Source organism: Watersipora subatra, chromosome 1 (assembly GCF_963576615.1).
Source record: "Watersipora subatra chromosome 1, tzWatSuba1.1, whole genome shotgun sequence".
Lineage (NCBI taxonomy): Eukaryota > Metazoa > Bryozoa > Gymnolaemata > Cheilostomatida > Watersiporidae > Watersipora > Watersipora subatra.
Window position 1 is genome coordinate 25537656 of NC_088708.1, and position 27626 is coordinate 25565281.

Here is a 27626-nt window from a genome sequence, read left to right on the forward strand (position 1 = left end):
TGTGACATTTGTTATCATTATGACAATACATAAAAAATTTATATGCAAAAGTAAAGATTATTTCATTTTTCTACGTTTATTACCACCAACGCCGCGTTTTGATGAAGAAAGTTCCAAGCTTTGCAGTGCATCTGTCTTTCGCTTCTACAACGAAAAATAGAAAGCAAATTTTATACACACAAACACATCCCAAAGTAAATAAAACCAGCAAAAACTTTGCCAAAGTTCTATCACAACCCTCGCTGGCTAGAAAAGATATCTGCCTTCAAAAATCTTATGTTTGTTTGTAAGCAAACTGATTTTAACACAGTACTTTCAATTGCCTTAAATATTGCATAATAAACAATGATGTTGTTTGAAGTTACCGGGTTGACCAAAAAGCAATAACAATGAAATTTATTTAGTTTTATTAAAAAGCTTGATGCAGTTTTTTAAATATTTGCATAAACAAAAACTTGTTTTCACTTAGTGATGCGTGTATCTGACTTACTACCTCAAGTAATTTCCAACATGACATTCATAATTTTTTGAACATCAAAGATTCACAAGTGAACATGAAGAAACTGAAGGTGCAAATTAAAAATAGAATATTAAAATATAAAATAATAGAACGGCAAAAGATATAAAGCAAAATAAAAGATACATGAGCTAGTGTAAGTTAGTTCATAGTCCATGCAGTCCAGTCGTATGTAGAGTTAGAGTACCCTGTATATTCTATCATCCCTACATAGGCACTGCTTATCTCATGAATGGCAAAGCCCATGCCTCTACACACTTGTCTTTAAAGTGATCATAAAATTTATTACTTAACACTTTCCTCATATAATACATTTGTTTTATTGTTATTGTAATCATCTGCAGTATTTATTGTAAGTCATTTTAGGCTTTTGAGCTATGGAACGAATTAAATAAATTACAGTGTTTTCGTTTAGAAATACTTAATCCAACATGTCAGTTTTAATAAATGAAGCAGGGCCTGGAATTAATTAAATTTGTATGTAGAGGTGCTATTGTACAGGTAAACAATTTTCATACAAAAAATTAGCGCTTTTCACATTATAAAACACTCACGCCGAAAGCGTCTATAGCTAATTTCCCAGCCTTAATTCTATCTTATTCTACTATTGCCATCCCACAGGTAACCGTAGACGCGTTCAAACTTGTATCACACCAGTTGGCTTGTCAACTACGATTAAGACTATTCATAGCTGTTTGACACCAGTGCAGCTTGAACCAGGACTGAAATATGACTCAGCAATGCTTGATGAGTCAGGTATGAAACAGCACAAAACGATTCATATAAACTTACTCGGTAGTTTTTTTGTGTTTTTGTAGCAGTTTTCTTTCCCTTATACTTGTGGTCAGGTCTCTTTTTCTTTTTACCGGCAGAATTCTTCAGCGTGTCAGGAACTGAAGTGAACATAGATAACAACTAATTACAGTTTTACCCGCGCAAGCTGTATACTGAGCCTCACACCTCCACAATTAATATATCGATGTCTATGAGTAAACTCATTGCCACCTGGCAGACATTTGTCAACATATTTATGTGCTGTACAAAAATCTTGATAATCAGCATGCCAGGAAATGCAACGAATGCTAAATGAAAAAATGCCAAAAGCCTGCTCATTACAGGTTCACAATACATACTGATATAATCTGGAACATTCTTGAGATGCTGTTGCAGTTTCACCAAGCCTCGTGTTGCGTCATGTCTCAAGACTTGTTTATCTCGTGGGTTCTCCTCAAAGTACGTCTGTAAGACGAAGAGTGCATGCAAGAGATTGGAAGTTAGTATGATAAGTGGTATAAAATAGGTAAGAGATCAGCACAATATTTAGTGTTGGGGTGTATAGCAGGTCATTGGTCAGAACAGTGTACAGCATGGTGGATTATCACAGGACAGGTACAAAAACAGAATGCATACAAGTTATGACAGGTTGTTACCATAACAACGGATAAGGTGTGCTTCACTTACCAAATAAGTTTATTGAAACAAAATTGCTTTTATTTTCAAGGCTTATGTAAAAGTATTTATGCCAAGACATGTATCCATTACCATTAAAAGCCGGCTGTATTGAATATATATTTGCAGAAAGCATGCGATCTTCACTGAACCATAATATAGCAATGATTGATCATAGAATACACCTCAGCTCTAGTATAAAAGCATTCAACTACTCAATAATTCTATTTTCTTTGCACAGGATAACTCTATTGAATAGAGAAGCTACTAATACATTTAGTATAGTAAAATAACTCAATGTTAATGAGTCACTGTATAAGACAGCAGCTGTAGTGTCGCTATACAGATAGTTGTTTACACATACAGGATATACGCAAGGGTTTTTAGTGCGACCGCCAATTTCCCAAGATAAATGAGAGACTTGATAAACACACTGCCAGTTGTGCAACAGTATGATGTAAACATGTACAACACCATAACCAGGCAATGTGCTGACTAGATTGGATGGAATTGAAGTGCAAGATTAAGGACTAGACACTTAATCCTACATAATCCATACTTAATCCTAAATTACCTTGAGCTTGTCTGAAGTGAACATCTCATGTTTGATCTCACCGAGTCGAGCTTTCCTTACAGCTAAAGATGTTGTGGCTCTGTATGCATCCTGAAATTATACTCCACGATGTAATAAACATATATTAAAACCAGCAAGTCTTTATAGAGTAGCAGTCAAACACCATATAAGAATATTAAATAGATACCCGAGCACGATATCGAAAGCCTTCAATTTCTTCCATCCTAAAATTGAATGGCTGGAAGACACTGTTGATATCATCTACAACGTGCACAAATACAAAAACAATTAACATCTGCCTCACATTTTGCTTATTAAAACAAACAATTAACGAAGGAAGGCTCTCACAAATTTTCATCATGGATGAGCAAAAAGATTATAAATATTGCACAACTAATAATAATTTTCAGAGCCCCGCTTGGTATCCCCATCAGTACGATTCCAGTAGGACTCCTTAAGGATCAAAGGTTAGGGTTATATCACCTATTTATATCTCCTAGTAAGTTTTCAGAATATTTCATAACATTATACATATTTCATATGTATAACGTAATTCTTATAAGAGTTTATCATAAAAAGATTGATTAATTCTGGCAAGGTTTCGCCTATCAGAGCTATAAAGATGAATGATCACAAATATCAAACTCAGCCAATAAATATACAACTAAAACCCTTGGTAATGTCATAAACATCAATCTAAGTCAATATTTATTAATCGGCCACAAATCGAGTGGCCTAAAGCCATTTCCTAATGTTTAAATCTAAAGGGAGGCAAATATAACAAGACAACCAACAGATAGCAGAAATTAGTATAATGGTAATTATTAGCCGTAGGTGACCTTACCGTATTCATTGGCTAAAGCCTCTTTTATACCTTCAAATCTTTCCATTTCTGCTATGCTTACAAAGGATAAGGCAGCACCCTGGTTTTCACCTCTTGCTGTCCTGCAACATCACAATCCATTAATTTGTTGAGTTGTAGCCATCAGAAATCATAAACAGCTAAATGGTCTTCTTAATAAAAACACTTAATGTATAATGGCTCATTTAATCCAAGTTCTAAAAAGGGAAGACAACTTCTGACATGGAACCATCTACATGTAATGCAGCAAAAGCTGAGTGAAGGATTTATTAGTTGTGATTTGTACGAGTAACACTGTAGGAATAACACTAAAGGTGTCACCATATTGTATGTCCTGTGAATGAGCTAAACATAACATTTACAGATGTAAGTCTACCTACACAAATCGGCAATATCAATGATTTAGACAACATCAGAAATAGAATAGAGCCCAAGATATATTACCTGCCAACTCGGTGTATATATTCCTCAGGTGTGGAGGGAAAGTCAAAGTTTATTACATTAGAAACAAACTGGAAATCTATTCCACGGGCGACTCCGTATTCTGTGTCCTTCCTGTGTGACTTGGAGCGTACCTTCTTGCCTTTGTTTACGGGTTTACTAGAAGCACTTGAATCGAGCTTACTCTCATCTGATGCTATGATGATGTCATACATCCCCGTGTTGAACTGATCGACTATGTGACACCTATGATATCAAGCACTGATCGACTATGTGACACCTATGATATCAAGCACTGATCGACTATGTGACACCTATGATATCAAGCACTGATCAACTATGTGACACCTATGATATCAAGCACTGATCGACTATGTGACACCTATGATATCAAGCACTGATCGACTATGTGACACCTATGATATCAAGCACTGATCGACTATGTGACACCTATGATATCAAGCACTGATCGACTATGTGACACCTATGATATCAAGCACTGATCGACTATGTGACACCCATGATATCAAGCCATATTTCATGATTATGCTAGGTATCCCTTAGACAGAATCTACATGTATAACAATATTGGAAACAGCAAAGAGCAGTAAAAACATAATTAAGAATTATTTCTACACACAGAACATGTTTTCTCTATTCAAAAAAACTATAAAATACGCAAGTCTTTCAACTAAAAGAAAATAACATATAGATCAACCTTTCAGCCAAATAATTCTGAGGCGTAAATGTATTTTCTTTACAGAAAGACAGTCATATTTGCATTTTTGTCTAATTCTTATTTATAACGTGATATTCTAATCATAGCAAAAAATAGTCTTTTGACAATTACAATTATGTCCCAGGATATTGCACTACCTATGTTTCCTTATATTCACCTCAAAACAGTCATGACTTGAAGACTGTTGAAAGGTTGTCTAAAAAAGAGGCAAGTGTTTAATATAAAACATCATGTCAGCTTTTAAACCCTCCAGCAGCGCTTGATTAGCACATAAAATAAAACGAACATAGTTCAAACATTTATCGTTACATCTCAGGTTTAAAAGCGTTCACTATATCAGTTATATTAATATGGTATCAATTATATTAATATGATATCAGTTATATTAATATGATATCAATTATATTAATATGGTATCAATTATATTAATATGATATCAATTATATTAATATGATATCAATTATATTAATATGGTATCATTTATATTAATATGATATCAATTACATTAATATGGTATCAACTATATTAATATGATACCAATTATATTAATATGATATCAATTATATTAATATAATATAAATTATATTAATATGATATCAATTGTAATAGAACAACCAAACTAATGTAAATAAACATCCTGCCTACTAGAGATCGAGTCTATGGAACTGAATGGATGGTCACACAGTCAAAAAAGATGCAAGAGTAACAGAGGCATTGCAGTGAGTAAACAACTCCTAACCTTCTCAGTCATGTCAGACCAATAGCAGACAAATCTGAACTAGATGCTCAATGTTATACTGATTTTTACAAGCTTAAAAACCCCGAAACCATTATATTGGCTAAATGTTAGATAACAATCATCGTACGAACAACACAGCAATTTATACCGCACAGCTGTTGTCCCCTTTTCATCTAATGATAATACGGCTAGGGGCTGTTGACTAGAGAATAACTCTTCCCCTGATAATGACTAATCAGTAATGACCATGTGTCATTTATACTAGTAACTAACTAGAAGTATCATACGCTATTGTGCCCATAATAATAATAATATTATGAAAATTATTAACTTCATAGCATTAGTCTTCTAGCATGCCTCACAAATTTGCCAGGCTGACAAACACAAATTTCATGGATTTTGACAGTCTAACAAAACATGAGTCCATAAATAAAATCACGCCTAACAATGTCTACTGATTTATGGTTGTTAAATTAAACATCTCGAAAGAGAAACAACTTTTAAAGACTTTTGTTCTAGCGCTAAAAAAAAGCTCACACAAGTTTTGTTCATAAAGGTCATATGGGTAGTCTAAACTCTAGCTACCATCATTGCAATACAGTATGATGTCATCCCGAGTTGATTGTCAGGTACATAATTGGTGCTATATCCTGTGAGTCGTATTGTTATGAACAAATCAACAGACACAGTGCATAGAAAAAGGGTGACACAATTACTAAACAGATATATCACTTAATTTAATTATTAATATCAGCTAAAAACCTATATAGCCCTCATCAGCTGTTCTTCATCTCCTAGATGAGATATGAGCAATCGTATCTCTAAGAAAAGGCTGACAACATAATTTATACTTACATATACTTATACCTAAGCCATTGGCAGTCCACCCTATACGCTTACCTGCTGTTTATAGGCAGCTCTGGATTGAGAACACAAGCCATGATTCCCACATGGCCAAGGAAGAGTTTCAACCTGTTGAATATAGTGTACTATACGCGCAAGACAAGACTCTAGTTATTGTATGATAATGACAGCTGAGACAAGACTATCAACATGATTATGGACATGGAGGTACTATTGGTTTTATGAAACATTCAGAGCCTGGTGTGAAATGCTAAGATCACCTCAACTGAATGTCAGTTGAAGTACTAACAATATAACTAGTAGTTACTAACTGTCCTGTGAACACTGGTTATCCTCACGTAATATGATCTCATTTACTATGTGAAAATTATATGTAATTTAACATAGTGATTCAATTAGAAAATATTGTTGACGAGCATTACAGGATAATTCAAACAGAAAAACTGTCATAGAGGAATACACTCCATTTTAAGCATTTAGCTGCCAACGTCGTTTATTCGTACCACCTGTACATCAGCCGCAATTACACTTATACACCCAAAGACTATATGTATATTGACAATTAGGTAAAAACTAGTTATAATAATATAAATTATTATAACTAGTAGGAATTATGAATTAAAAAAACCGATTTGCAAAAAGAATAAAATTGTTCAAAAATCAATTACTTAATGTATTTTGCAAACTTTATAAAAATATTTTGTTTAGCCTGCCAGCTGTTAAACAAGCTCTTTCATCAAACTACCTTGGTATATTCTTAAACATCTACTATGACTATAAAGCCAGCATTAATTTAACTTACATTGTCAATAAAAAATACTAAAAAGTGAAATATTGCAGCTATCTGTTGAATTTTTTCATAATATATTGAAGTAGATATTCCGTATATATTGGTCGCCATCAGAAAGCACTTTTATAGAAGTTTCAGTAGTACATTACTATTGTCTACATATTCTTTAATAAACTCATGTCAGTTTAATTTGACTAAATAACTAGTGTACACAAACAGCTCTAGAACAAACCTAAAATATAGTTCGGTGAGGTAAAAGGTAAGACCTACTTGTAACATCTATCGACAGAGCTGACAAAAACCAGAGATTTGCCGCAGATAAGATTGAGCTTCACCAGTGTGTACAGCAACAGAAATTTATCCTCATCTTCACACCTGCAGCAGATCATGAATAAGAATTTCATGTACTGTCTAGTATGCACAGAAGAAAATTGTGCCACTAAAGAACTGAGTATAGTGGCCTACTTGATATGATACTGTGTAAGCTGAGAAGCGTCAGGTAAACTAGTTTCCTCCAGTTTCACTGTGACCGGGTTGTGCAGCACCATTCGCTTTATTGACTTGACGTCAGGGCTCAGAGTGGCAGACATGAGCAGCGCCTGGTAGATTTTTGGTAAATGCCTGCAACAGTGATAAAAGTCACAATAATAAACACACAAATGAAGCAATTCACAAATGCCACTTTTAAATTTAAAATTTCCAAACCGAGACTAATAGAGTATTTGGCAATAAAAAAGATTGATACATCAGAAGATGAGCAGGAGCACAGCCATACATTGTCGTCAAGCCAGCTAGGAAGAATAACAATTGATTGATACAAATGATTACTATAAAATTGGAAGAGCGATGCTGCCAAAAACAAGTAGAGCTGACAGAGCGAAGTCGATACTGAAATGTTGATCCAAAAAAGTTGCCACAAATGAGCCGGTTAAGAGAAGCCGTTGATACTGTGCAAGTGCCATGAATGAATATTACAATTTGTATAGCATTACAACATCAATATTTTGGAAGACTCCGTTACAACATCAATATTTTGGAAGACTCACCTAACTTTGCTCATAAACAATGGCTAATCATGATCGTTCCTAAACGTTAATATTTAGTGAGAGGACATTACCATGTTGCAAATTGTAATATTCGTTTTCTCCTTGAGTGTCCCATTAACTAACTTTACAAGAGGCCTTACCAGTTATAAATAACATGGTAGTTTAATATCAAAGATGCGCTAGAGAACTCAGTCTAGTCTGTGGTAAAAAAACAAATGCTGAAATAAAATTGAAATGTTTTAATATCTTTAAATTTTTAATATATTATAGCAAATGGCAAAGGAACATTCTCTGACACACTGAGTCATTTCTATGATGAAGCAAATCGTCACTTACTAATGGGAGTTTTCGAAATATTGTAAATGTAATAAATAAAAATAGTCAGAAATTCAGTGAGGAACCAATCATTCACGTGGGAGAGCCTCACAAAAAGCAAATAAACTTACAATAAAAGGCGGCAGCAGCCATAAATTGGTAGCAAACTTTAGCTAGTCAGCATAGGCATCAGATATTCATATTTAATACTTAGCAACATGCTTGTTAGGAGCAACAAGCTCCATATCTCTATCTCCATGTTTAAAATCTGGGGAACTCACGTAAGTAACTGTTTCATGTCTGTATCATAGCCAAAGGAGAAGACGAGATCTGCTTCATCTACAACAACCATCTCCAGGGAGTCCTTGAGTTGCATGTTGCCAGCCTTCAGGTGGGCAAGCACCCTGCTCGGTGTGCCTATGACCACATCAGGCTGGTCCATCAGCAGAGCTCTGTCAATTTAATAACAGACCGGCAATTGACCTCACCTTGTTAAGGCTCAAACTCTGGCCTCCCACCATGACAGAAGGCGCAGTGAACAAATTAGCAGCTATAAGTTGTAATGTGTCAGTCTTACCTTACAGAGTTGGTGTGTACTGGCCACAAGGAAAGGTGTGTGTCTTATATATTCTAATAGATGCAGCAACTTTAATCAAATGAAAAATTACTTAATTTGACTTTGACTTCTCCTTTCAACAACACAGAGGGAATCGGATCGCGGGCAAACAGACAAAAAGGCTGCCAATAGAAAACTTATCGAGAAGTAAATCCCGAAGATGACAGACAACCTTAGCCTATGCACCCTCAATTGCATAGAGTAATGCGAAAAATGAAACTAAATGCTAAAACTCTATAACTAAATTGGTGTCGTGAGATGGTTTAGTGAAATTCCAACAGTATGGATAGCCTAACCAAGCTTGACAGATTAAGCTACCCACAATTCATTATAAGATAGGTTTCATACTGTGTTCTATATAAGTGACTATACTAGACTAAATGACTGACTGAAATAGTCCAGCATTTGATATAAGCAATGAGTCATGAGCAGACAACTTGTAATGACTTCAAACAAATGTCCTTCAAGTTTCAAAAGCCAGACTTGTATCTGATAAACAGCTTCATCACAGTTTCCATAGTTACAGCTTTATCACAGTTTCCATAGTTACAGGACAGTAAATAAAGCTACAGAGTATGTAAACCTGCACAGGTACAAATGAGAACCAAACAGCAAAGAAGCAAACAGCTTGCCGACACAAGCTACACAAGAGTTTATGCAGAGATGACATTTAACTGTACATGAAAATGTACAGAGATGTTAGGGTATGTAAACTTGCTCAGCAAGATAATAACTAGATTAAATAAAAAAAAGTGAAGCCCTAAGCAGAGCTCATCATGTGAGATCACGGGCTATATTTATGTGATTTAACTTCTTTGTAAAGCGTTGTTCATGACAACTAACAGCCAAGGTAATTTGTGCACATGATAATTTTATGTATCACCCATAACATATAGGTCAACAATTGGATTTTTCACACACCTCTTAAAACCACGAGTTTATACAAGCAACCAATAAAATGGTTAGATGGGAACATGAAACATGATCGTTGCGATGTATTCATAAGCCACGTGATGACTCAGTAGATCACATGAATTCCTGCTATCTGCGAAAGGAAAAGCATGGCTACAGACACTACGCTGACTGGTCAAATACATGCAAAACTAATCCATAAAGCAAAAACCTACAGATACAGAGTGCTTGGAATAACAGCAAAAAAAGTACGACTTTGATTAAATAGACTATCTTACTTCTGAGAAGCAAGGGTCGGAGATATGTCAAGGCCTCGGATCTCCTGGGAACAGTACGCAGACAGCAGCTGCAAGTAATAAATAGAACGAGGCACATGAGTGCATGAAGATATGACAAATAATTCATTCATCATGTAGCAAAAACACAACTCACCAATTACACCAATAGACCTTTTTCCTCACATAAATTTCCCCCATTGCTATATTGGAGTTGTCTTCTTTAAAAGGGTAAACTTTGTTAGCATTGAATAGAAGAATATGATATAACAGCTTGTAACCATCAGTCTAGTATTCAGATGCTCTTAATGCTGCAGCAGACCATACAGCTTTTGGTTGTGGAAAATATGCACAAATAATATTGAACGCTAGATTTTGCATCGTTAGAATATTCAGCAAAATGTTTGCAAAAATGCCCTGGCCTAGCTGCATATATCAGCTGAAAGAAAAATCAACAACTTAGCCATCAAAGAAAACACATCAGGCTCACAAGTTCTTCTAGTATAGATAGTTCATCAATGGGCGCGCTGCGCTGGGTAACTAACTAAGAAATAACCACTATGTGGTATCTGGTACTATCGTTCAGACATCCAACATTGTTAGCACTTGCTAATTCAGCCTGTAATGTGATTATTGTCTCTCGATGTACCACATGCCAATTGAAAGAAAAGTCGAAAAATTAACTTCTGGCCGAGATGCACCAATTCACTATTTCTTTCAGTACTAGTTTACCTTGTTTATATGTGGTTAATGAGGTAAACATTTATTGCATAAGTGCACTAATAAACCTAAACCATTTTCTCGTTGAAACTTGGCTATAATATCGATTCAATTTTGTACAGTGCAATCTATGTTTGGCAGCTGCTATAGTATTTTGTTATCTGCCAGTCATCCAAAATTATTAGCACTTGCTAGTTAGTTTGTTTGTGATCATTGTCACTCCATGTACCATTAGTGCAACAACAAAAATAATGCCAAAAGAATCTTGTGCTGTGCACAAATGTACAAACAACACGACGAAGCTATTGCAACACAAAAAAGAAATCTGTAGAGTTCATCAAACATTGCAAGGTGTGTATGTAGTATTTCCAGCTATTTTTTAATATTCTACTTGTAATCAAAATTTCAATATTGTCTAGAAATCGTTTACATAATATGCTATATATTTTTATATTTCTATATTATTAATTGTCAACTTTTTAGCTTAATTTTAAATTTAATTTCGATAAATAGATAGTGCCAGAGTTATGAAATATTCCTTATCTTTTGTTGATTAGTTAGTGCATATGAGAGTGTGACAGTGCCCTGTAAAGGTGCCATTCTAGCATGTTAAGCCTTTTTGTCATTAAGCTGTTCAGCCTTTAGAGTTAATATATGTGTATTTTTTACATTCCATCGATGTAGCATTGTCATGACTAGCATGGAATTTCGACACATAGCATATGGTTGACCTTTTTTATTTAGAGTATCAAACGAAACAACTATAATAAAAAATAACTACTTCAAACCTTTTGGCAGCGTATGTCATCATTGTTTGACAAGTTGTTATGGCGAAAAGCTCTTTTAAAAGAACTAGAATAGGTAAATGTACTTAACCTTGTTAATTCTTATACCTAATGCTGCGGGACCTAGCCAAAGGTTATGCATAACAGATAATTTGTATAGTTTCATCTTCAGTAAAAGTTTAAATCTCGCTCACTGTCAAGTCTTCGTAATAATTTATCTCTTTAGCATTTGCAGTTATGATATTAACTAACGATGTTATGAAAACGGTCTATATTTTTAGTTAGTTAGAGTTAGAGTTAGTTTACCTTTTTGGTCACCGAAACAATGAAATAAAATAGGTTGACATATAATTATTTGAAAAAACATTTAAAATTAAACTGATAAGTTTTGAGTGTTTTGGGATGCTTGTTGTGCAGTAAGTAAAAATTCTTCTCTGATATTAGGTTCGCATATGCTGTATAAGTCAGTACTTATTGCATATTGTGCATATTTTGCTTACTCTGTACTTTATGTTTATCATATATTTTTCTTTTTCTTTTATACAGGTTCATGTGGGTGCCCTTTACCATTTACTCATTTTAAATTTCCTGTCGACTGTAAAAGACGAGCACAATGGAAATCCTTAGTCAATCGAAAGACATCTTCTAAAAAGTCTGGTCTCCTTCAAAATATTCTGTTATCTGCAGTAAACATTTCATTGATGGTGCCCCAACAATAATGAATCCATTACCTACGTTACACATGGGCTATTCTCTGTGCAGTATTCCACCGCAAGGCAGAGTCCCAAATGCATTAGTGGCTACAGATAAACATTTTCCTATAATTGATGATGGCAATAAGTCGGATGCCTCTGGTGAAGACTGGCTAGAAGTAACTGGAAGCGCTTCCCATTGTGATAGACAAGACTCGCCGATTGAAATAGCACCAGCTGAACCTGAATTTACGACACCTTTCATCTCAAGATGTTTGAGTAAAAAGTTGAAATCTCTGCAAGGGCGATACTTTAATCAAACACTTGCTTTAACTCATTCGCACCCGACGAATTTTTAGGCGATTAGCCCCAGATACCGCTAATTTTTCAGAAAATTGTCGTAATTCAAATTACTACTACAGGAGACAGACTTGAGATAATTTATTCAATCAAATTTCAAAAGAACCAACCAAGTCTCCTTTTTCAAAATATATCACATTCATATAGACACCTTTTATCCCTTTTATGTAGATCCGTGCCTCAAAGAACGTAGTTTCAGGACATTTCCAATTTTGAAAAAATTGTCATTTGCTGAAACAAAGTTAGATTTGCACCATAAAAATTACAAAATATACAAAGTTTGACTGAAATTACTCATTTATTACAGACAATACATTTTTATGATTATTATTTGTACATATGCAGTTAGTCATGAACATGAAAATCATGAACCTCTAACTTCGAACTTTTCCTCTCGAGCATCATCCTTCAAACAAAATCATAGCAAATCTATATGCCAATATAACTCAAATAAAATATCATGAAAATGTTTCAAATAATAAAAACATGTTCAATAACTCTGTTCTTGACTTTTCAGACTTTATAGACAGCTCTAAGAACCAATATGATCCTATCGAAACTGAAAGATAACGTTAGTCCGACTACGGCTGGCAGCGTGAAGAGTGCATTTTTATTCGAGCATAACGATTCAAATTGGCAAAAGTAAAAGCTAATAAAAACTTTGAAACACTAAAAATAATGTTTTGATTTGATTTATGCAGTCTTTCAATGTCTTACCACTTCTGAATCTGCATATTTACATCTTGAATTGAAAAAAAATTATCACGAACGATAAAATTTCAAGTCGGCATGATGATTTCCGGTTTGGGTAGAAACTGAGATGGGTGTACTAATTTGGTTATAACTGTCGCCGGAGACGTCATAGAGGCATATTTTAAAGTTTGTCGGATTGGCCAGAAATTTTTCTTTCTAACTAATCAAAAATATTCTTTTATAGTTGAAAAATAACGATGCGAGTTGGCAAATTTCAGACGCGAGTTAACTCGCGTTGGGTGCATAGCAACGTTATAAATATGCGAGTTAACTCGCGCCTGGGTGCGAATGAGTTAAGAAGAAAGATGAATCAGCTAAAACTTTACACCCAGCCCAAATATAAACAAATTCTGAAATATGGTAAGGACAGTGTTTTCGATACTGGGATTCCAAAATTGGAACTTTTTCATAGCTTATGTGAATGTGCTGCAAAAACGAGAAAAAAAGGTTCAAACACTCCATCTAGAAATGCTGTAGCTGCACTGTTGAGGGCAAAGTATAAAGGCTTTACTACTTTTACTTCCATGCGCTGTCACCAAACAAAGTTGTGTATTGCTGATGACATTCTGCTCACATTAATGAAACTACGACTGGGCCTCCTACATAAGGACCTAGTTGACAGGTAGATATATCTCTGGCAGTTTCCTTTGGTGTACGGGAAGAGAGAGGGTGGGTGTGATTTGCCAATGTCAACAATAACCTGTTTCATTATAGCTAAATGGCCACAGTGGAGCTGCCAAAACTACTCTAACCTAACTGTTTCAATATATATTTAGTATATACCTAGCTCCACCTCTTTATACTTTTAGGTTTGAAATCTCACCAAAGGAAGTTACTCCTCTTTATACTTTTAGGTTTGAAATCTCACCAAAGGAAGTTACTCGCACATTTGGCAGCATGGTAGGTCTATTGGCAGCAATTCTCAGGCCTCTAATAGTTTTCTACAGTAGGCAAGAGAGTGGCATGACTCTACCTAATGAATACGGTCATTTCAAACATTTACGTTGTATAGTAGACGGCCCAGAAATGTTTATACAAACTCCATCAGATTTGCGGTGCCAGCTGGCCACATGGAGTAGTTACAAGCACCGCAATACTATATAACTGCTGATTGCTATTGCTTCACAAGGATCAATCATGTACATTTCAGAACTTTGGGGTGGGGTGAGAGAGCAAGTGACCGGCATGTGGTAGCGAGTAGCTCATTTTTACAATACCTTGTGCCAGGAGATCAGGTCATGGCTGATAGAGAGTTTACCATTAAGGCTGATAGAGGGTTTACCATTAAGGAGTTGCTGATGATGCGTGGAGCGGAGTTGGTGATGCCACCTGGTGCACGAGGAAAATCACAGATGTCATCTGATAATGTTGCCAAGACAAAAAAGATTGCAAATGTACGCATACATGTAGAGCGAGTGATAAGGAAGGTGAAACAACTTCGAATCCTTGCTCAAACTATACCCATAAATCTTCTTCCAATGTGTAATGACATTGTAACTGTGTGTTGTAAAATCACTAACATGACCGGCCCCATTGTTAAGTCTTGGAATGAAGTTGCTGCTGAGAGAAACATCAGTATGGGAAGCTGTTAACTAGCCATGATTTATCACTGTTTTACTGATCATTTGCTGTCACAAGCAAAATTATATACACATACATACGTACATGCATATATATATATATATATATATATATATATATATATATATATATATATATATATATATATATATTAGAAGTATCTTGGGAAATAGTTTTCTTTCAAGCATTTTGTATTTGAAACATGTGTCAGACATGTATGGTATACGAAACCATGCAGTACACATTGTATATGCATTAGATGAAAATATACTAATATATACAATTTATACCTAGAATATAAATAGTTACTGTGTTTAATGTTCCAACTGTCTTCAATAGTCCAATGGCTATTCACATAGCACAAAGTTTCTAATCGGAATGTTTTCGTTTTTTTGCTGAGCTAATGATCATCTGAGATGCCATGTAATGTTCAAAAAACAGCTGAATATTCGAAAGCATATCCAAACAAAACTTTTCATCAAAATCTATGGTTTCAAACATACTTGAGCCATCTTCTTTAAAAACAAAAAAGTATGATTTTTTTATGTCTGTCACCATCATTTGTCCCTGAACCTGGCCATAATATGCACTTTTGTGTTTAGCCTTGCAGCTCCATTAACTATGTGCAGGTAAGGGAGGCAATCAACGTCTCTAGCTGCACATTTTATTTCCACAAGTCTAGTCTCACAGCAATCGCAGGAACAACTGCCATCTGGACTAGCTCCGATAAATTGCAGTTTTTTATGAATAAAAAGACCACAAGAATTAATTTTTACATTTTTGTGTCCTTCTTGCAGTAGCAGTAGTTTCAAGTTTTCTACAGCTAATGGCTAAGTTTACCTCATTAACCACATATAAACAAGGTAAACTAGTACTGAAAGAAATAGTGAATTGGTGCATTTCGGCCAGAAGTTAATTTTTCGACTTTTCTTTCAATTGGTATGTGGTACATCAAGAGACAATAATCACATAACAGGCTGAATTAGCAAGTGCTAACAATGTTGGATGTCTGAACGATAGTACCAGATACCACATAGTGGTTATTTCTTAGTTGGTTACCCAGTGCAGCGCACCCATTGACGAACTATCGATACTAGAAGAACTTGTGAGCCTGATGTGTTTTCTTTGATGGCTAAGTTGTTGATTTTCTTTCAGTTGATATGTGCAGCTAGGCCAGGGCATTTTTGCAAATATTTTGCTGAATATTCTAACGATGCAAAATCTAGCGTTCAATATTATTTGTGCATATTTTCCACAACCAAAAGCTATACGGTCTGTTGCAGCATTAAGAGCATCTGAATACTAGACTGATGGTCACAAGCTGTTATATCATATTCTTCAATTCATTGCTAACAAAGTTTACCCTTTTAAAGAAGACAACTCCAATATAGCAATGGGGGAAATTTATGTGAGGAAAAAGGTCTATTGATCATACCAGAGTGATATATTAAGTGTAACAGACATAATTTCCCTCCACACTAAAACAAGGGATAAAACCAAAAGCTGAATAAGTCTGTGAGTATTTGATAAACATAAGGTGGTGCATGATGGGCTAGCTAGATGAACAATTAGAGAAGGAAAAATTTTTTGTTATAAATAAATAGTTTCTCTATGGACATCACATTTAAAGGTTGACTTGCAACAAAATTCACATTACCGTTATTTGGTATCAAAAGATTCACCTTGTCTTACTCTGCTGTGTTGTAGGTGCCAAATATGTGGAAATGTGATTACAAGCTCTTAAAAGCTCAAAAACGAACAGTTGATCACAGCCATCACGAAAATGCCAAAGATTGAAAAACTATGACGTTTTCGTGATGGCTGCGATTAACTTCGTTTCTTAGCTTTTAAGAGCTTGTAATCACATTTCCACATATTTTGCACCTACAACACAACAGAGTAAGACATGGTGAATCTTTTGATACCAAATAACTGTAATGTGAATTTTGTTGTAAGTCAACCTTTAACAAAAACAAATAACAGCTACACGGCAACTCGTAGACTGGGGTATATACTACCACAAATCCAAGTTTCGATTCACAAGTGTTAATAAGTGACATTACTCCAACGTAACAAGAGTTTCAACATGTTATTAGTTTTGGCTTTATGGTAGAGAGATGACAAATCTAAAGAAGTGGTATCTTTGAAAAATAGTACTGACAACGTATTTACTTGTTAGTATCGTTCACCCTAATTTTCTACCTACATAGACATACTCAACCTACAAGAGATGAGCCATACAGTATATATTGTAATGCTCTTTAGAAATACACAAAATTTACTACATAACACAAACCCGCTAACAACATCAACTGTTTTTTCAAAGATAATATTTTTCATAATATATTCAGCATAAATCGGTCTCAATGTTGAGTGTAACAGGTAGTACAGGTCATAGGAAACACCCTAACTAACATGAAGCAAATATCATGAGGAAGGTATGTTACTGTACCATGTGTAGCCAGCTTGCATGTTTATTATATGGGTAATTATAAAAAAGCTTTGCCCCTCAGCAGGTAGCAAGAGACTTTACCTGTAAACTTTGATATGCTTGAGAACACAACTCCTTTGATGGAGTCATAATCAATGCTCGTATTTTTTGCTCTTTCGAAGTCTAAACAGAGAGAGATAAACAATAAGTAAAGAAGACAGATTAGCAGGCAAACCATATACTGTAGATATATTTGCTATATAACTATACTAGCTGAATGCCAGGCATTGTCCTGGTAATAAAAAGATCTTTGCGCAGAAAATTTATTTTTGTTTAACATATAACAGCAATTACCATTCTAATTTTTAAACTTCGTACCATGAGAAAAGTGTTTTGTGCAGTTCAAACAAATTTGAAGAAAAAATAAAACGACTGCAAAGGTTTTACAACTTTTCAAACAACTGTAACTTTTAAATTTCATATTATGAAAGAAGTGTTTTGTTAAAATAAATTAAGAGAAAAATAAAACTGTAAAGGCATTTAAACGTAAATTAATGTGAAATAATTAGCAAGTAATGGCTAAATAAAGTCAATTTTGCTACGATTACATTAAAAAATTATTTGGTATACAATTATATGATTCTAGTTCGTTTCAGTGTTGGCATAGTAAGGCGAAATTATCGTAATTATCTAATGCAAACACCTTCTGGTTAAAATCATCAAAATTTTATATGAACATATAACTGTACATATTAAAAATTAGTAACAAAACAATATGTTAACCTTAGTAACTATAGTTACCTACAGTAATTTTAGTGTATTTAGTGTTTATGATCTGCAAGAAAATCTAACATTACAACGTAATATGTGCAGTACATACCGTAGGAAGTTCTCACCTTCGAGACATGTATTAATCTAACTTAAATGAATTTAGCTTACTAAATACATACTTTAAGGAAGTTTTAGTATGTATTTTACTAAACTTCAATATTCAAACTAAAATTTTACCACTTATGTTTCCGAATTCATTTTTAACGAATAACGCTGAACTGAAATAGCGAGCAAAGTATATCTCTTTCAGGCATTGTGGGAGGAATTTCAGCGAATAGCATATCAACATGTTTGTTATTTCATCGTAAACAGTACACCAACTGCAAAATTTTAATTTCGAGAAAAATTTCTGTTGATTTCATGTGATAGAAAACAAATTTTTCCTAGTATGGCGAAGACGAAACAAGGAATTGTAAAGGCGAAGTAAAATCCTATAACAGGGGCATCGTAACCCACAGAGGCACTGTATTAATCAATAATTTAGCGTGTGCAATCACGACAAGGCTATACCGTATAACCTATATACTGTGTAGCCTTGTGGTTAGATGCGCGTTTAGAATCTTGCGGTTGCAAACTTCCTGAGTTCAAATCCAGCACGAAGCAAGCTTTTTAGTCCAAGATTTTAATAGCTATAGCTGGACAGACAGGTAACGACAGACGACAAACTTTGATATTATAGATATAAGATATATATACATGTACTAGAGTTTATAAATATATACAGTAGAACCTCGGTTCTCACACGCTTCGGTTCTCGACCAAATCGGTTTTCGACTAAAGATTTTGAGATTTGTTCGTCTCGGATCTCAAACATAAATTTGGTTCTCGACCAAACCGGAGCATGCGCATTGGAATTGGAACAACTCCAAAAACAGCATGGAAACATTCGTTAACAAACAGAAAAGTAATTTAAACTTCATTAATCTTTACAAAAAGGGAGGAACCATCTGGGACGATGTCTAGGGAGATAACCTCTCCAGTCGAGTTACCTAAATTGTTTTGGAGGAGGATTCTCCTTCAAAGATGTGAAGTAAACATGCCATGGCTGTTTATATTTTCTTTTTCCTACAATTTTTGATGTAACTGATTTGTTGCGTTTTTTGCTGTTTCATTATCAATTTCTGCAATTTTTGTTATTGTATCCTAACCTTTAATGTTTTTGATGTTTTAAGAGCAAAACATACAAAATGTTTACTTTTGTTTTCTTTTTCCATCATCATAAATAGAAAACCTTTTATTAAAATTAAACACGATCTATATATACCCATTTTTTATTTATAGTATTCAGTATACAGTACAGCATATAGTGTAAAATATTAAAAAATACTTTACTGAAGTTGTTTTTTCGTCTTGGAACGGATTAAAATTTACATAAATTTATTCTAATGGGAAAAATTGTTTCGGATCCCGAACAACTCGGTTTTCGAACAACCTCCTGGAACGTATTATGTTCGAGAACCAAGGTTCCACTGTATATATATATATATATTTATTTATAAAGCTAGTTAGAGAATATGTAAACAGATTTTACAAAAAATAAATTATGTTATTCACTAGTGAATAAACTACAAACTATGACTTTCTAGTTGTGAGTAGTCTTGTAACTAATCTAGACTTTCTGTCGTAATTTCAAGACTATTCCATACTGATGAATTCGTGTAGCTGATAGTACATGTAGTTGTAAACAATTAAAGAGATATGAGAATCTTGAGACTTAATCATTTGTTTATATAATTCCAAATAGCTTGATAGTGCATGACTGACAGGATATGCATGGTTTATGGATTAAAAAATGCTCGTGTGAGAAATAAACAACCAAAAAGCATTGATCCTGCTATTCTTAGGTTGATTCTAAATATATAACAAGCTGTCCCAAGAATATACAGCCCCACCATGAAATTAATTAAGACTATATGACCTCTACAAGCAGTTAATTAATTTTTTCACTGTGGCTACAAGCATTTGCAAGCTAGTCTTTGCAAGCAGCTAGTAAGCTAGTCATTTGCAAAGCTAGCTACTAGCCGCTTACAGCTAGTAGCTAGCTTTGCATTAGCGATGGGTCGTCAACGCTATGTTAATGTCTTTTCAAGAATGAACAGGTTGGTCTACATCATAGATAGATAAAGCTGATACAACTGTGATTGGCTAAAATGGTTTACTATGATGATTTCTATTTAATTTTACTCGTTTCCTATGTAACAAGTTGCATGCAAGATTGACTTCTGAGTGACAATGACAATGGTGCTTGACACGAGCAAGCATTTATACATAGAAATATTCTTTGTTTGTAACAGCTATATGACAGCATTCATTAGTATTAAAACAGATTAGATTAGATTCAGTAGATTAAAACATTTCCCGAAACAGTTCAGATAACTCTTTTGGTAAATAAACATAGTAAAATGCATTTGTGTAGTTAAATGTACGTCATGAACTTAGATTATTATTGAACTTAAGTGTTTTTACCGTTAACGCTATGTTAACACATGATATGTTAATGCATAGCATTTTTTTTCTTGAGCAAAATAGAGCAGTATAAAAAGCTGCTCAAGCGTTATCCTATCACAAACCTTTAACAATCCATTTAAATAACAAACATCCTGATGATAAATAAATGTACAAGACTGAGTCTAATTTTAATTGGTCAATACATTTGTCAACACTAAGCGTCGTTTAGTAGCATTGGTGTGTGTGGTGTGTGTGGTGTGTGTGTGGGTGTGTGGCTACAACAAACATCTACGTAACGCATCAGTGATGCATTTTCCATTACAGATTTATACCACTTTGTGATACCACTTTCCATATACAGATATCACATCACATTCTTGCTATCACTACATCACAATTGTATTCACCCTACATGACAACCAAACAACTAATTTTGAAAAGGCTTTGGTAAAAATAGGTTAAGTCAATTTTCCAAGTTATTGTTTAGAAAGGGCAACGCTGCAAATACCAACAGTTGATAGAAAACAGAAGCAGCCATGCTGAAAACAAGAGACTACTAGAGGCTATGGACCTTTCACTTACCTTTTTAATCTCTAACAGTTTCTGTAAGATTGGAATCATGAAACAAGCCGTTTTACCAGTACCAGTTCGGGCTTTGGCCAATATGTCTTTACCTTCCAGCGCCAATGGAATTACCTTCTCTTGTATCAATGTAGGCTTACCCCAGTTTAACTTAGTAATAGCCTGCAGCAGAGACCAGACACTAATCACACACCCTTCCCGGTGTTTGCTACAGTGAGCTTTTAGACCAGCCAGACCTAATTTATTTTTAATTTTGGGTTAACCATTACATTTTTAGGAAAGAGAATTTGTTAACTAGCGCTATAAGAATGAGATACAAATGTAGAGTGAGTCGTTCAACAAAAGCTTTACCAACAAAAAATGTCACAAACTTTCTGCTATGAAAATGTACAGACATTACACAGCTAAAGACTATCAGCATGACCAGTTTTACTAACTGTTGTAGATGACACTTTTTTGTAGGTATAACAATCATTGGAGAAACTGGAGGTTATCAACCAAGAGTATTATATAAGAAATATCACCTAGTCATTGTGTACCTAGTGCTGCATGTCTATCGCTCATCCAAGTATGTTGGAGATTTAATTCGTTAGTCAATTTTCAGTTTTTGGTACTAACTAGTAGTTTGTATAATAGTGTAGTTAATAAGAGATCATTGTACCAAAACAAATTCGATATCTGTCAGCGTTTGTTTGCTGTTATATCCGGCAAATTTTTAGGTATTTAACCAAAGAAATACCACACAAAGATTGATTACGCTAAAAGAAGACAACTTACATATACTAGACTGCAGCTAACCTTTACAATGCTGCTTGTTTTACCTACTTTGAAATAAGCACATTATAAGAATAAGCATTAAAAATCCTTTTTGTCAAAACACAATAAATAAGAAGCTAAGTTAATTTTGGCAAAACCAATTATTGGCACAAAAGTTATATCGAATTCCGGTGTACAAACATGCCTCAGCTGAGCATACGAATGTGACTTGACAATATTAAGCTCATCAAATGAGTAATGCTCATTTTCATGAGTTGCTAGCAAGTAATACTACTTTTAAGTAAAACTATGTGAACTATTGTCTTTTAGGTAACTGATAAGACAAGTTTGGGCTAATTCGACATATTGTGAACATAAAAAGTAAAACACAAAATATCAGCTCTTTTTCAAATTGGTGAAGTGCCATCTCCGACTTTAGCAAACCTGGCAGCCAGCCAAGAGTGACATTGTCATAAACTACTACAATGTAACTACTGTCATCATAAGGATTACACACAAAGAATGTCCCAACTAGTGCAAGGGTATCCTATTATGTGCGAGAAACCTAGAAGAGGACACAACTTCCTTTCTAGATGCTATTGACCGATTTACAATATTTGCTCAACAGATGTATGATTAAATTTAAGTGCATGTGATATGTGATGTGATATGTAATATGTGATCACTTATCGCTGACAAAGCCTCGTCTGCAGACAAAAGAAGAGTTAACAAACAGCTGTATCAGAGACTAAAAACAAAAGCAGCAAATGTGGAAGACTGTGAAATGGTTAATTTGAATAGAACAACAAGCTTAGAGAAGAGCTTACACAAACTTTCGTAGATTTTATCAGGAAGTATCGATATTTTTCTGTTATCTGCGATTGTTCTTAATGTTTTGATCTGATATGATCGCAAAAATTTTTCAAGATTAATATCAATAAAACCTGATCGCGATTAAAACGGTCAAAAGAAAAATTCGTGCCAAATGACATCACTAGTTGTTATCGTTGCGATAGTTGACATCAGCAATTGTGTTCAAGTTGAAGCATTATGAGTCTCGATTCTATTGGTCTCTTTGCAATTATAGACATCATTATCGCACTTTCACTTGATCTGAGCATTTTAGTCGCGGTCAAGTTTTATCAATTACAATCTTGAAACATCCTGGTCATCAAATCATCTCAAACACCAAAAATACTGACACTCCCTGGTAAAACTTACTAAAAACTCTGTGCAAGTTCATCTTTAAGGATTCACTTGTTATTTGACTAGATCCTAAGCTCCTTCTATTGTCTTCAAATCCATTTACTTTATTTCAAATACTGTAACTACTTTTATATGCATTCAATCTGGCTTGGTCTTTTCGGGTTGAGCTATTCAGACCATTGGACATGCATGCATTATTTTACATCTGACATGTACTTCTTGTAAACTCAGTAGCCTGTAAATGGCAAACAATATGTGTCAGCAATTATTTGGTTTTGTATTAGCTCTTGCAGTTCACTGTAGCATACTGCGCTAGCTTGTGCTTCAGTGACTGCATGACCTGTTAGTGTAACATATATTATATAGCTTTACTTAGCGCTGCTTAATTTTACACCATATTTTTGTTTGTTTAACATTTGCAGTTGAAATAGATGGCTGTATTTTGGATACGGTTTAATGAGCAAAGACATTTGTAACATAGTGTCTTTGATAGGTGACATTTGACATTCAGCTTCTTACACTGAAGATGGGTTCCTCATGCGATAAAAACCTCTGGGCTAGCACCATTCGTTGAGCAACTTGCAAAACTTTAACATCAATCCACATGGAGCACTTGATATGGCATATTTATCAATACCTTTTCACAGTCAGCCGAGGAGCCAACTGCAGGAGATACAGTGCACTGTTATGGTCCTCTATAAACAGTCAGTGAACCATCCGTTTACGCGCAACCTCTAATGAGTTCAGGTTTTCCACATAACCAGAGCAGCTAAGACTTCACATGAATTAAATTTGGGCTGTTTACATGAATTCAATTTGGGCTTTTACATGAATTGAATTTGGGCTTTTAACATGAATTAATCTAGTAAACATATACTAGTCTCTCATTGTTGGCCTGATCAGGCCTATTCCTCAACCCAGGAAGCAAGCAAGTGTTGAGCATGCATGTGATAACGTATGCGACTAATTAGTTCAACATGAAAATTTATTACCAAGTACAGCCTATGATTTTCAGCAGCTACCAGCATGATTATTATCATAGGATATTATAACATATACAGTCAAACATGGATAACTCGCCCACGGATAGCTCGAACACATGGTTAACTCGAACGGTTTCTTTGGTCCGTTCCCACGTAATGATAAATTGCTATAGATAACTCGAACTCAACACTGTTGACTTGAACTGTTTATTTGCCCAACGGCTACCAAAACGGTTGTTATCGCTTTAGAAAATCACTTTATTCAAAGCCATAGAGGTAAACCTCATCTTTTCGTAATTCATAAGCGTCGTTATTACCACCATCGGCAAAATATTTTTGTCAACGACTTTTCTAAAGGTTTGGTGAAATTTGATTTATACTGCTATACGATGAATAGCACGGGCTAGCTGGGTCACGCGCGCAAGGATTTTCGCCACGCACATACAAAACAAAAACAGCATGTTGTTTTTGTTTTGTTTGTGCGTGGCGAAAATCCTTGAGTGCGTGACCCGGCTAGCTCATGATGAATAGTTTTCCGACGTTGATTCCGTGTTGAATCAACGTCGGAATGTTGAATGTTTAAAACGTCTTAAAAATTGTTGTAATTAAACGTATACGTTGTCTTAGCTAAAAAAAACTATTCATCGTTTGACCTAAACACAGAATACGTGTGTACATTCAATAAGTATCCATTCAAAAAGCGTGAGTGATATACAATGTACCGTAAAACCTCGTAAAACTTCTAATTGAACTGCCTCGAAGTGTTGCTCTTAACGAATCCCAGGTAAAGTAAGGTAATCTTTGCATAAACTTCAAGAAAAATCGACAAAATTGATCGTGGGTAAAACGCTCAAAAGAAAAAGATGTCTTTTCTTTTGAGCATTTCAACAACGATCAAGTTTTGCCAATGCCAATCTAAAAAACGTCCTGGCAATAACATCACCTCAAACCACAAACCAATCTCAAGTGATAGAAAAATCTCTATACTTTTTGATAAAAACGTTTTAAACTTTACATTAGAAGCATTTAATTTGAAACAAGCCATTTGTGCTTTTGATTTATATTATAGTTTGTATATGTACATGTATCTACTAATAAATAAGTAAATACATGGACTTGTGACAGTGCTCTGATAACTTGAACGCTCTGATAATTCGAACACTTTTGCTCGGTCCCGTGAAGTTCGAGTTATCCATGTTTGACTGTATTATTATAAAATTATATTATTATAACAGCAGGTTATTATTGCGCGTAGTCAAACACTTAGAGCCTGATGCATATGTATATCATAATACATTCCACGTGTATCTCATATTAATGTACTGAATGAAATATGTGAATTGAACTAGTCTGGAAATGTTGTATTAGGCCTATGTATCTATCATGAAGAATGCGATCGTCACATATATGCTTCATGATAAAGAGTATGCCTATGAATTAAATATTACCAATGATATACAACCCCCCCCTGATATACAGCCCCCTGGGGGGGGGGTGCTGTATATCATTGATATTACCGAGTCTCAAATGCCCTCCTGCCCACCCAGTTCTATTCTGAGATAGGATTACCTAACATATTACATGTACACAAAACTTTCATGTTAGGTTGTGATTATCCGGCGAGACATTTGCACATTTATTTCAAAATATTTAAAAGTCAAAAGTAAAAAATACTAGAAATATCTTTTCAATTAATTTAACGAATTTAACGAATTTAATTTGCTCTTCATTAACGACCTTCCTGAGTGTGTAACTTGCTCAGTTTCACTTTTTGCAGATGACACACTGCTCTACCAAGAAATATCAACTACCGGAGATATCGATAACTTTCAACAAAACCTAGATGCACTTGGAAGATGGGCTACCAGATGGGGAATGGAATTCAATGTCAACAAAAGCAAGATTCTCATATTCAACAACACAAATAACGAACCCACACCAACATATACGCTGAACAAAATAGCCTTAGAACAAGTATCCAACTCCCGTTACCTAGGAGTAACACTGCAAGATGACCTAAGGTTTAACAAACATATAGAGACAAAAATTACCGCTGCTAAAAAGCAGCTTGGTATGGTCAAACGTGCTCTCTTCCGAGCTCCGCAAAAGGCCAAACTCTTAGCTTATAGGTCATTATGTCTACCCCATCTAGAATATGCAGCTGCAGCTTGGGACCCTAGCAATAAAGGTGAGATCAAGGACTTAGAGCTTGTACAGAACCAAGCTATCAGGTTTATTGCAAACCTGAAAGGTACAAGAGGCATAAGCGAGGCTATGGACAAGCTAGGAGTGATCCCACTACAACAAAGAAGACAACAACAAAGAATGAGGCTACTTATGAGAGTACTAAGCAAAGAAGATATACATCCTGCACTCACAGAATCTTATGACAAGCTCATTACCATACCAACAAACTTTATACAAACTAGATCTCAAAGACACGGAGTTCCAATCACTCTACAAACAAACAGGTCACTCTTCCACAATAGCTTCTTACCAAAGACAATACGAGACCTTAAATTGCAGACCTCTATGTAACACTAATTCATAGATTCTAATTATGAAACTAATTACTGGAACATTGTTTTATAAAGAAAAAAAATCCATTTGGGTCTAATTGAGGCACGCCCCTTACATCCCTAGGTGGTTTAGCGTGAAGAATCCTACGAGGTAATACGAGGTAACGAAACTACGAACATACGCGTTTGAACAAAACCTGTTAAATGTATAGCCGTATATGTACATCTATCTCTGTAGGGTATCTCCTGTGACTGGGTTAGCTTGTGGAGATAAATTGATTAAGTTAGAGAAAAATAGAGAGAAAATTCACATAAAGTGTAAATCAAAAACTTTCCTACTCGACTGATAAATTAATTTTCCATTGCGCTAGTACTTTTAGTATGCCTTATGTTGTTGCGTCAAGTAAAATATTGAAAATTGTTTTGTGTGAACCGATAAATCTTAACTTTAAGATCTTGAGATTAGATTTTTTAGGACGTTCAGCTCTCATCTGTGTTCAAACGTTTGCAAAGAAACGTTATCATGTTTACTAAAGCCATATGTCCATCTAAAAGCCTTTCCGTAGACTTTTTAAGTCTTTACCTAAATATTACATGCATTACCTTAAGTATCCGTTCATCTATTCCCATCTCATAAAAATTCAGCGTTGGTTCTTCATTTGGATCCATACTGTGTAATTAACTGACTTTCAGTTTTCGTACATATAAGAAATGAATTCCCGTAACATGTGTTGTTGATCTCTTCATGAAAGATTTATACTTCAGTCACTTACACCGATGAGAAGTCAGAGCGAATTGACATAGCCTAGCGGACAGAGCATTTTTTACCAGCCAACAGAA

At 34.8% G+C, this 27626-nt stretch overlaps 2 protein-coding genes across 2 annotated transcripts; one reads left to right on the forward strand and one right to left on the reverse strand.

Annotated features, from left to right (window-relative positions):
• LOC137386067 (probable ATP-dependent RNA helicase DDX56) lies at positions 1–27525 on the reverse strand. The gene is made up of 15 exons (XM_068072738.1): positions 27390–27525; positions 21323–21484; positions 17564–17644; positions 10143–10210; positions 8618–8788; positions 7441–7596; positions 7246–7350; positions 6222–6293; positions 3847–4089; positions 3385–3485; positions 2728–2801; positions 2541–2630; positions 1651–1756; positions 1310–1410; positions 1–144 (listed from the first exon to the last, which is right to left on the reverse strand). The coding sequence occupies exons 1-15, from the start codon at positions 27453–27455 to the stop codon at positions 58–60; spliced, it is 1683 nt and encodes a 560-aa protein (XP_067928839.1). The 5' UTR covers positions 27456–27525; the 3' UTR covers positions 1–57.
• On the forward strand, positions 11756–15109 carry LOC137410653 (uncharacterized). The gene is made up of 3 exons (XM_068096116.1): positions 11756–11777; positions 12298–12615; positions 14677–15109. The coding sequence occupies exons 1-3, from the start codon at positions 11756–11758 to the stop codon at positions 15039–15041; spliced, it is 705 nt and encodes a 234-aa protein (XP_067952217.1). The 3' UTR covers positions 15042–15109.
• Positions 27526–27626: the final 101 nt, after the last annotated feature.

Bases quoted from the DNA above. Each gene is read 5' to 3' on its own strand.
- LOC137410653 (XM_068096116.1), top strand. From the start codon at position 11,756: ATGCTGCGGGACCTAGCCAAAG. The intron at 11,778-12,297 runs GTTATGCATAAC...TCTTCTAAAAAG, and splicing joins GCTGCGGGACCTAGCCAAAG to TCTGGTCTCCTTCAAAATAT. The intron at 12,616-14,676 runs GTAAAAAGTTGA...ACCTTGTGCCAG, and splicing joins TTTCATCTCAAGATGTTTGA to GAGATCAGGTCATGGCTGAT.
- LOC137386067 (XM_068072738.1), bottom strand. From the start codon at position 27,455: ATGGATCCAAATGAAGAACCAACGCTGAATTTTTATGAGATGGGAATA. The intron at 6,294-7,245 runs GTAGGTCTTACC...TATATTCAACAG, and splicing joins TCTGTCGATAGATGTTACAA to GTTGAAACTCTTCCTTGGCC. The intron at 4,090-6,221 runs GTAAGCGTATAG...TTGATATCATAG, and splicing joins GAGCTGCCTATAAACAGCAG to GTGTCACATAGTCGATCAGT.